We start from the raw sequence: 11,347 nt of genomic DNA on the forward strand, positions 1-11,347 counted from the left end.
TGGCAGAAAGCTTCCGCTTTCGTTGCGGACCCGAGGTCACTGTTCGCCGACGAAGGTGACAGCTCCAACCCGGGCGAGGACGGCGACAAGGCCATCGTGTTCCGGTCGAGAAGATGACCGAGCGAAGCCAGTTCGTAGGAATCGTACAAGGGACTCCCGCAGTCCCACACGTTCTCGGCTTCTCCTCCTCCTTCCACCTCCGGTTTGTTTCTCATCGTGTGTGCTGATGAGAGTCCTGGAGCTTCTCCTGGGGCCGTCGCTTGAGCAGCTTGCAGAGATATGGCTCCTGAGGAAGGAATTGTCGGTTTCACGTCGTTCGATTTGTTCAGCTAAATTTGGTGGGGAGCTTGACAAGTGACGTCAATGAGCCAGGAATTGCCGCGCTTTGGTGCATCGTCAACGGTGCGATAATGCTTCTAGTTTGAACTTTCAACTTGACAGCCATGCGCACACCTTTGGGGATAATTGTGTAAAAAATACTAAACATATTCTACGGAAGTCATTTCAATCTCAAATTTGGCGAATTCAGTCCTAAATCTTTTGATAATTGCCAATGTAGTCATTTCGGCCAATTTTAGCCAAAATTTGGCGCGGCCAACATCTGACATGAATGATTTTTGTAATTTTTTTATAAATTTTATGATTTTTTTAATTTTTTTTCTCTCCTTTTCTTTCGATGGCTCCGGACCAGCTGAGAGAAATAGGAAAAAAGGAAAAAAAAAATCAAAAAGAAAGAAAAAGAAAAACTCAAAATTTTTGAAATAATTGCAAAAAAGTCAACGTCGGAGATTTCCTACCAAGTTTGGCCGAAAGGACTAAATTGACAAATCTTCAAAAGAGTTGGAACTAAATTGGCCAAATTTAAAAGTTTAAGATTGAATTAACCTCCATATAATAGGTTTATGACTTTTTGGATAATTTTTCTCATATTTGGGCATTGTTTGTTTATTGGTTTAAGGAAATATTAACTCATAATGGACTTGCCAACATTTAGAGCTAAATGGCCTATTTAGCTACTGTTAGAGATTCTTAATTATAATAAAAGTGACGATATGGTATGTTAAATGGGCAGGCCAGTCCCAATATGATAAGGTATATATATATATATATATATATATATATATATATATATATATATCCCACAATCGGCAGGTTGTGTATATATATATTCGAGGACCAGCAATAGTTGACTAAGGTATCGATAAATCTAACAAAAAAAATTCATAATATGATTTGGCCAAACGAGTCAAATATTAAGTTCATGTTAACGCATTGGAATTCTGTATAATCGTCACACATAATCAATATCAACAATTAATCAAGACTAGTTCGGTAGGGTTGGCCTCCATTTTTGTAACAGCAGAGGAAGAGAGGGTCGGTGGATTGGCCGGCCTTAATGGCTTTTTGTGATGGGCTTTCCGCTGCCGCCCAAAGGCATGTTGTACATCAACTGATCTCAGCCATATCTTAGACTACATACATTTCTCAAATTGAAGTGAAGCTTATAGTTTTTGCCCGGTTTCGATTGATTCAAGGGATCGTTTTGGATCACGAAAAATTACCAAAAAAATTCCAAACCTATTATATTTTTGTCAATTCATAAACCTTTTAGGACTCTTTTTTGGTAATTTTCCCTTTTGGATCGCCTAAACGATTCTCCATGTATCCTGGACTCCATCCATCTCTTACTTCGACAACACTCACCTAATCTAGCTTTTTCTTAGATTCCTCAGGAGTCAATGGGCGCCTGTTGCTTTCCCAAAGCAGTGCATTTCAGGGGGCCAAAAATCTACATGCTGATGTTTTCCCTTTCTTGTTTTAAGGGCATTCAACGGTTGCCGCTCCAGACAACCTTTCGAAACCAGGTTCGCACGCCCCTTGGTCCCAGCGTAGATGATCGGTCTCTCATCGGGATTTTGGCAAAAGCTGGTTCAGGATATTACATAAAGGAAAAGAAATAAGGTTATGATCTAGGTATGGCCTGATATCATCGATCACCATGCGAGTATTTTATATGTTGGATCTCACTTTTTTCGATAGCGATCCTGCGCACATATTTCTCATTAAGTTTTTGAACTTTTTATCTGTCTAGTGAAGCATTTGAAACTAGATTGCAATTTCTAATCGAATCTCTTATACACCGATTCCAGTCGATCAGAGCTCGTGGCCATCGGACCACGCCGATTGCCGGAGTATGACATGTAAAGACTTTGCCGCTGCAGAAAATCACTTCATGTGTCCTCCTGGACTCCATCGATGGCCTTGCTTCTATTCAGATGCCTCAGGAGCCGGTGGGCGACGCTGGTTGTCTCCCAAAGCAGTGCATTTCAAGGGGCAAAAACCCCACACATGTTGATCCTTTCCTTTTCTTGTTCTAGAGGCATTCAGCGGATGCTCTAGGCAACGTTTCGAAACCAGGCCACGAGAAAGTAATTCCTCCCGCGCGTCCCTTCCCTTGGTCCCCCCAGCGTAGATGGTCGGTCTCTTATCGGGGTTTTGGAAACGGACTCGGCCCGACGCACAAAAGCTGGCTCGGCATGTTACCCGAATTTCGCGTAAAGGAAGAAAAAAAAGAAGGTTATGATTTAGGCACGGCATGATATCATCACCATGGCGATATTTTATAGGTTAAAAAACACTTTTCTGACAGCGAACCCCCCGCGCACATATTTCTCATTAGATTTTTTAACACAATTGTATTTCTCTAATCGAGTCTCTCGTGCACCGACTCCAATCAGTCCGTGCTCGTAGCCCTCGGACCATGCCGGAGCATGACATCTAAAAAAAGCTTTGCCACCATGGAAAATCACTTGGGGCAAATGAATATTTTTACGGAAGTCCAAAGACAAATTTTGTCCACGGTGGCTTGTCACCACATTAGACAAAGTTATCTTTTCCAGTCGTGCTCCGGCATGGTCGGATGGCCAGTTAGGCCCCGAATTTAACCAAAATCGGTGTTTGCGGGAGCTGACAAAGGCGGATGGATCACAAATCCAAGGACTTAATTGAAAAGAGCGCGCGAGTTTGGGGTCAAAAATCAGAATTTTCACCTTACTTTTGATCTGCGCTCCTGTGGATAAGAGAGGCGATGTACGATGTTGACAATGGGGGGGGACTCTGTGGACCTGAAAAATCGAGATTTGCCTAACGAATTTTGTCTCCGTTTTATTAGACCTTGACGCCGTTCTGAGGGCAAATTCAAGACAACGACACTCCAAAACGAACCCTTTTTTTATCCCTAGAATCTTATCTTAAAAAACTCGATATGTTTCATTATCTTCCACTAGGATAATCAAAAGGAAACATCTAATTCGAGGGACTAATTGCTTATTCGAAAGGTAAAACGAGAATTATATTCCATGCATCAGTAAGAAAATTAACCAGCTCCTATCTAGTTATCTAGATTTACTGCGATATATCTAGTCGATCTGCTTCTAAAATGACCTGAACTAGCTAGATCTGCTTAATGTTGGATCCACGCATGATTGAGTCGATGAGCAACCTCACCTGAAGAGTTCTTTTTCGCAAGATAGCGAAACGTTATTAGTGGTTTGTTGCCTTACCATGTTGTATTTCTTCAATTCGAAAGTATGGGTCGTTTTCATCCTCAATTCAAGACAAAACTATCATAGCTTCATTGTTGAAAATATCTATGAATAAGCGATAGCTTGGTGAGACGCACACAATGTTATTTATTGCCAGGTAAATAAACCCTTTTACCCTTTAAGGGCATTTGGGTAAAATATCCGACGAAAGACAGCTTATTCGATGGGGAAAGAATAATGTAGTTTTCCAAAATTCAGAATGTGAATAAAGCTGCGTAGGATACTTGCGTTGTGGAATTAGAATAAGACCATAGCTTATATTCCTAGATAAGAATATAATGTATTGTATTGAATTTTTGGAGGTTGCAAATTGACAGTTTGGACAGGGACGTTTGCGTGAAAATTTTGTCAGTAAGGGGGGCGGAAATATAAGAGCACAAAAGTATTTACAACACATATAACTCCGAGGAAGACTCGATCGTTGATGGATTGCACAGTATCGCACGCTTAACATGCGAAAGAAATAGAGTTCCCCTATATATTTATAACACATGAAAATGCGTCTGGACAGATCAAAGCACGTCGAAATAGATGCAAAACGGCGTTTCGACACGTCTGATACATTATCGCGTGCCTAGTGAAATGTGGCCACGTGATTACGAACACGTGAAAGGGTTCTGGTCCACATACGACGCGGTTATTATTCATACATAACTCCGATATGTTCATCCCACGAATGCAATTGACCGTCGACGCTGTTAATGTGACTGGAAAGAGATCACTATAAAATGTCCAAGCTTATGTTTTTCGTTGCAATTTAGGGTTTCTCGAGCTCTAGTTGGGTATTCGACCCAAGAAAAAACTCTAGTCGGATATTCGACAAAAAAAAAAACTCGAGTAGGATAAACTTGTGGTGTTCAAAAGTTAGTGGGGCCACTGACCAAAAAAAAAAGTTAGAGGGGCCAAATTCGCAGTGATTTCGAAAATACAGGGGCATAACAGAAAGTTCTTGAAAATGCCCCCGCTGAAGAAGCTTCCGTGGCGTCCTGTCTATGGAGACCACTTTTTATTTTTATTTTTATTTATTTTTTCTTTGGCTATCTGCGTGGATACGATTCAAACTTCAAAGAGCTAATAATCTTAACGGATAATGACACAAACAGTCCCTGAACTTTATTCTAATATATAATTTGATCTCTGAACTTTTAATTTGTTCAATGTAGTCCCTGAACTTTAGGTTAATATTCAATTTGATCCCTGAACTTTTATTTTGTTCAATGTCATCCCTACATTTTTTGTATATGTTCAATTCAGTCCCTGAACTACGTGAAAATGTTCAATGTAGTCCATGAACTTGAATTAATGGAAAGGACTGCATTGAACATTTTCATATAATTCAGGGACTGAATTGAACATGTACAAAAAGTTCAGAGATGACATTGAATAAATTAAAAGTTCATGGACTACATTGAACAAATTAAAAGTTCACGAACTAAATTGCACATTGATTTAAAGTTCAGGGACTGTTTGTATCATTTTCCCTAACCTTAATATATGTATTTTTTGGTCTGATAATAACCTCAATATATTACTTAAATATCAATAATAACCTTAATATAGTACTTAAATATCAATAAAGATGAAAAAATATATGTACGAAACCCTCACTTCGGATGCACTAGCTAAAGAGCCGTGGAGGAAAACATTAAAACGTATGAGGAAAAAAATATTTAAAAAATAAATAAGAATGTGCCGCAATTTTTCCGAGAAGCAAAAGATCAGAAGTGAAAAATCACTCCGAACAATTTTGTTCTGAATCGCAATTTTTCTTCATCTTCTAACATTGCGTGGGGTCACGATTCATCATAATAACAAAGGCGGGCTTCTTTTATCAAATTTATTTTACAATACAGGAAGGAAGGAAGATACTCAAATCACGCAATCATTTCGAGAATTAATTTAATAACAAGAGCAATCGAATTTGAATATCGAGATACCCCACCCATTTGAGCGGGTCCCGCTGCCATTGTACGATTTCCGAAGCTCGATTTATAAAAAAAAATTTACATACGCGGGAATCAAATCCGTTTCTTTCAAATAAAAATGAAAAAAAATAAAATAAAAATAAAAACAGAAGAAGAAGAAAAAAATTGGAAGGCAAAAATTCAAATGCTAATGATCAGCTGAACTTCTTAGACCATATACAGTCTCATGATTTGACTTTCTAATCAGTATCGACTCTTAAAACGACGCCGTAGAGATAAGCAGCGCCCCTCGAAGCTTCACCCTTCGTCGTTAGCTCTTTCCCCTTCCATTTTGGCATTCGCCTCCATCTCCAACTCCAACCCCCCCGCGACGGGCAAATCTCTCCCTCCCTTGCGAGCGCGCGCGCGCTCCCCCTCGCGTAACGACCTCCGCGATCGCCGGAGATATCGTCGGCGGCCGGTGAGCCTAGAGTTCCGGCGGTTCCTACCCCTCTCTCTCTCCCCCCGTCCCCCCCTCGCTCTTGCTCTCGCGCGCGCGCGGGGGCGCGCGGTTGCGGTTAGTTTATGGCGTCGGAGGACGTGGTCGGCGAGGGGAGCGAGTCCGCCGTGTCGACGATCGTGAACCTGGCGGAGGAGGCGAGCGAAGGCGTGAAGGCGCCCAGCCACGCTCTCCTCAGCATCTGCAAGTCGCTCGTCGCCGGCGGAGTCGCCGGTGGAGTGTGAGTTCCTCTCCGTTGCCTCTGCGGGACTGAGTTTAGATGCATTTTAGTTTTTGCTGCGGGCTCATTTCGTTTAGGTCGGAAGGCTACCGTGTCGTGTCTGTTGTTTCGTGTCATTTGGTTTATTGTTGATTCCTATGCGTTCATTGATATCTCCGCAGTATTCATTTTTCGTGATTTACGTTTGATTTCTGGTTAGGGGACGAGTTGCTCGGCTGTAATTAGGTTTTCATGCAAATTAGGCTGATTGAGTTGATGAGTTTGATCCACGGCAGAGTCGCTGATGGATTTTTTTCGGCCGTAACCCTGGTGGATTAGTAATGTTATTCCAGTCAAGACGACGCGGTTTATTTTGCTCTGGCTTGAATTCTACTTGTTTGTTGTGTATGTCGTCGGTTTCGTTTGGTTCGTTTTGTCTGTTATGATTCGTCGATGTCCTAATATCAGTTTTCCTTGATTTTTTCATAGCGATTTGGCTGTATGTTTAGGGTTTCATTTGGTGTCAAATTGAGACGCACACCTTTACTTGTGAATAAGATATTGTGGCTCTAGGATTTTGGCTGTAAATGGTCACCGCTTGACGCTTGGATGTTTCGTAGTTCCTTCACTTAATTGTTTCTGGCCCTCTGGTACAGTAGGAATTTTAAATGAATTCTAATTGTTCAGAACTCCGCATCTCTTTTAAGGTGCATAGCATTTTTTCTCGTCCATGAAAACCACTAACTTCTCAAACTTAAACTTACTTCAGCTGGAAAGAATGTGAACTGACAAATAGTTGGGTGAGGAAAGGATAAGGGAGACTAAGCATATATAACAACAGCAAACAATGGAATTTGTTTTTCGGCTCAATCCTTTATAAAAGATTAAATGTAGAGTTGGCTTCAGTTTGGCACATCTTCCAAACAAGAGAAATGTAACATGACAAAATTCCCGTGTCCGTGCTGTCAAGCTCGATTGATTGATTGATTGACGCTGTTCATTTCTTTTCTTTTTACATTTCTATCATGTTATTGGGTTTTACTTGACCTCTCATGATTTGCTTTTCTCTTTGTGGGTTGGGGGGGTTCATAACTTCAGAATTTAGACATATGTCATCATTATCCATTACTTCTTGTGCTTTCTTACAGTGTCGTTAGCTTTGCCTGTTCAACTTAGTTTTCCTGTTTGTGAGAAGCATTGTTCTTCATTCCTTTGAGAACTCTTTCCAAGTTCTATATGAAGGGGAAAGCACATGGACTTCATTAGAGACATGAAGGAGATTTTTGTAGTTTTCACATGCTTGGCTTAAAGAGTCCTTGTTCTGAGTTTAATAAATTTGTGCCAATCACCAGGAGACCTTGAGACAGCTCCAATTTGAGACGGAGCGTCATGGTGCTTACTTCCACGTGGTGGATTTCCTGGAGATAAGGAAAATAGGATCAAACTGGTTTTTTGTTACATAAGTATCGTTATAAACATAAATAGAGGATAAATTAACTAGCAATATTGTTAGAATACCCTACACCGTAAAATAGAGGGATCATATGAAGACATTTTTTGATAGACTCATTTGTTCGTGTATACACTATTTATGACAAAGTTTTCTCCAATTTTTCGTGTTAATTCTTCTAATAATCCTTGTTCAGGTCACGTACTGCTGTTGCTCCATTGGAGAGATTAAAAATATTGCTGCAGGTACTCTTTTGGGTGATCAACTTCTTATTTTTGTACTTTTATCTACTTTTGTTTTCTGTGCATGGAGGTCACATAGTAGGTGCATCTTCCTTTTGATTCTAAGTTGACACTTCCCAACAAAAACCTTCGCTGAGGTGCACGGATGCCTCGGCATTCATATGAACAGGGATGGCTGGGAGGGAGGGAGAAATGGAGTGATGATGTTTCTTTCATCTGCATCTTAAAAAGTGGGATTCTTTTAATGCTTACTCTCTCCTCTGCATGCTTTGGCTTGTCTTAAGTGGGATATGCCTCTGGATGCAGGTTCAGAATCCTCATAGCATAAAATACAACGGAACAATGCAAGGCCTAAAATATATATGGAGAACTGAGGGTTTCAGGGGATTGTTCAAAGGCAATGGCACTAATTGTGCTCGTATTGTTCCCAATTCGGCCGTCAAGTTCTTCAGCTATGAGCAGGCATCTCAGTATGCTAAATAATTATTGTTCCGTCCTACATTCATTTATTTTGTTGCAGCATATATTTATACAATTTTAGTATACTGTAAGACATTTGAGCTTCAGGAAAAAGCGCAAGCATTGGTTCTTAAGTGCATGCTTCTGAATAATGACCAATAGAGTTGTTAATACTATGAATGCTTCTGCATAATGACCAATAGAGTTGTTCATACTTTGAATATCACTATATGTTTTTTTTAAACAGCGGAATTTTGTGGCTTTATCGGCAGCAACCTGGGAAAGGTACGATCTTCCTTCTTTATATGAGTAATATATGTTTTGCAGTATGCAATTATGCTTTACTTATGGATCTGATTGATTCTGAACAAACACTAATGCTCCTAAGATAGATGGACGACTATTCTGGTCTGACCGTTGATTACCATACTTAAACTAAACTTGCCATTTTTATGGTGACTATGCTGCATACTGGTTTTCAATTTGCCGATTATTTGAGTTTTAATGTGAAGACTTTGCTATTGTATTAGTGTTGTCTATAACTCCCTTTCTTTGTCTGCCGAATCTTGTTTGAACACTATTTGCTTATTTCATTTTTGTGACGATTCTCAGCTGAATTTCTTATGCTGATGACTTGCTACTCTTTTATTTTTACGCAGAGGATGCGCAGCTAACACCTCTTTTACGCCTTGGAGCTGGTGCATGTGCTGGAATTATTGCCATGTCTGCGACATATCCAATGGACATGGTACGAGGTCGGCTGACCGTCCAGGTAGGGTTTCGAATTTATTTCATTGATGCATTCTTGGATTCATTTAAGAATGCATTTCTTCTTTTCTATGATATCAATGGACTCACCTTCCTGCTTAAAAATCTTTAGACAGAGAAGTCTCCTCGACAGTATAGAGGAATTTGTCACGCCCTTTCAACTGTCTTGAAGGAAGAAGGCCCTAGGGCATTGTACAGAGGCTGGCTTCCTTCTGTAATAGGAGTTGTAAGTATGATCTTCTTTGTGATGAAATTCATCTATCCATTTATAAGTAACTCAGGAAATGAATATGCTTGTATACTGCTATGCTATTTACTTCTGAGATTGTACCTTATGAATTGAAATTGCTTTTTGGTATGTTCAGGTTCCTTATGTAGGTCTGAACTTCGCTGTGTATGAATCCTTGAAAGACTGGTTACTTAAAACCAATGCATTTGGACTGGTTGAGGACAACGAGCTGAGTGTGACGACGAGGCTTGCATGCGGTGCTGCTGCAGGGACTGTTGGTCAGACAGTAGCTTACCCTCTTGATGTCATCAGGCGAAGAATGCAAATGGTTGGCTGGAAAGATGCTTCTTCAGTTGTAATCGGTGAAGGGAGGAGTAAGGCGCCGCTCGAATACACTGGCATGGTCGATGCATTTAGGAAGACTGTTCGTCATGAGGGATTTGGAGCATTATACAAGGGTTTGGTCCCCAATTCAGTAAAGGTGAGTTGACATTTTTAAGAACACACCCGCGACACTTTTAGTTAAAATTTTTGTCTCCATATTTATTGAGTATTCTCTTTGGACAATACCTTCCGAATCTCGGTAAAATCTTGCTGATTAAACTTACATGAATGCTAGATTGTAGTAAATGTTTAGTTATTGTTTCCAATCGTGTTCAATTTTCTCTACAAGAATCCTGTTAACATTTCCTGCTATGATGTCTAGGTTGTTCCATCGATAGCCATTGCCTTTGTCACATATGAAGCGGTTAAGGACATTCTTGGAGTGGAGATGAGGATATCCGACTGAAGGGAGAAGCATCCAAGTAATTTTTTCTTTAAATTATGGATTATTCCGAGGCTTGGTGGGAGTACATTCCGAGATTATTAATGATCAGGTAGAAAGGAATCTAGAGGTTTGTCGATATATATAATTGCCGTCCATATTTTGTCCCTCCATCTTAGGCTTTTTTTTGTCCTCTTTTCCTTTTCTCTCTTCTTACGTGGAAATAAATTATTTGCTGGGGACTTTCTAGCAGGTTCTGTAGGATTGAATTCCCGGGTTTTATGTTTGTGATAAAAATTCACAGCCAAGCTTTCTGCGTACTGTTTCAGTCTGCCACTGGATTGTTTTGTATCTTATGTGCTTGTGACTTTGTTTTGGCTGCTCCGTGTGTGCTGATCAACATGCGCATATGCGCACAGAGCCAAGTGGATAATTTTGGTTCATAGATTGAAGATTCGCGTATGCCAGAGCGTGAATAGTGAATTCCATATCATGCATGTACTCAGGAGTGCATGAAGAATCTGATGTAGTCGGGACTCTGTTGATTGCAAGTGCGGGCGTCGCATTAGACCGATTCTTTCGGGATTGAATGTGTGATCGAACACGGCAAGGAGCATTTGAACTCAGTACTTTTGATTCCTCTTCTGCAAGGCCTCATTTACGTCTTGCAGATGTTTTTTTATTCTTTTTTCTTAGCATCACTAGGCTTAGTGCAAGCCTTGTGGGACACCTTATCTTTACCATGTGATGCCTGCAGCGTTATCGATCTCTTTCTCCCGATTGGATTGGAAGAGCTGACAATCCGTACCGTGTCTTGTTTTTGCTGTAATTGGCAGACTTCCTCCACATGAATATAGCACAACTAATTGGGCAGTTCAAATGACGCTATTATAGATTAATACGAACGTTTCTACGAGGTGCGCGCAAGCACATGTTAGTACGTCTCTACGCATGCGATCATTAGCCAAAATCATTCACTTTATTAAAAAGTTTTGGGTTATTGAAGCAACGACATGACCGTTGATGTATAGAGCGCTTTGATTGAATGGCTAATACCGAATTGCAGAAGAGAAGGGAAAGACCATTAAAAAGTTGAATTCCCAATAAGGTTGATCCGACGCACTTCATTGATCGGAGGAATAGAGTCTGGAGACAAATCATAACGATCATAACGAACCATGAACAAGAAATACAACAGATTTCCC

The 11,347-nt window shown here is 40.4% G+C and overlaps 1 protein-coding gene across 2 annotated transcripts; it reads left to right on the top strand.

Moving 5' to 3' along the window:
- Positions 1–5,858: 5,858 nt before the first annotated feature.
- On the top strand, positions 5,859–10,212 carry LOC115688479 (mitochondrial adenine nucleotide transporter ADNT1). 2 transcript variants are annotated; one of them, XM_056317730.1, is made up of 8 exons: positions 5,859–6,249; positions 7,875–7,923; positions 8,227–8,390; positions 8,627–8,663; positions 9,089–9,151; positions 9,260–9,373; positions 9,513–9,857; positions 10,083–10,212. In XM_056317730.1, the coding sequence occupies exons 1-8, from the start codon at positions 6,095–6,097 to the stop codon at positions 10,164–10,166; spliced, it is 1,011 nt and encodes a 336-aa protein (XP_056173705.1). In that variant the 5' UTR covers positions 5,859–6,094; the 3' UTR covers positions 10,167–10,212. The 2 variants fall into 2 exon arrangements, with proteins under 2 accessions (XP_056173705.1, XP_030470167.1); XM_030614307.2 differs by having other exon boundaries at positions 5,860–6,249; positions 8,627–8,664; positions 9,039–9,151.
- Positions 10,213–11,347: the final 1,135 nt, after the last annotated feature.

The sequence above is a fragment of the Syzygium oleosum genome, unplaced genomic scaffold (genome assembly GCF_021117445.2).
Source record: "Syzygium oleosum isolate NSW1041296 unplaced genomic scaffold, Sole_v2.1 Sole_v2.14, whole genome shotgun sequence".
NCBI classification, from domain to species: domain Eukaryota; kingdom Viridiplantae; phylum Streptophyta; class Magnoliopsida; order Myrtales; family Myrtaceae; genus Syzygium; species Syzygium oleosum.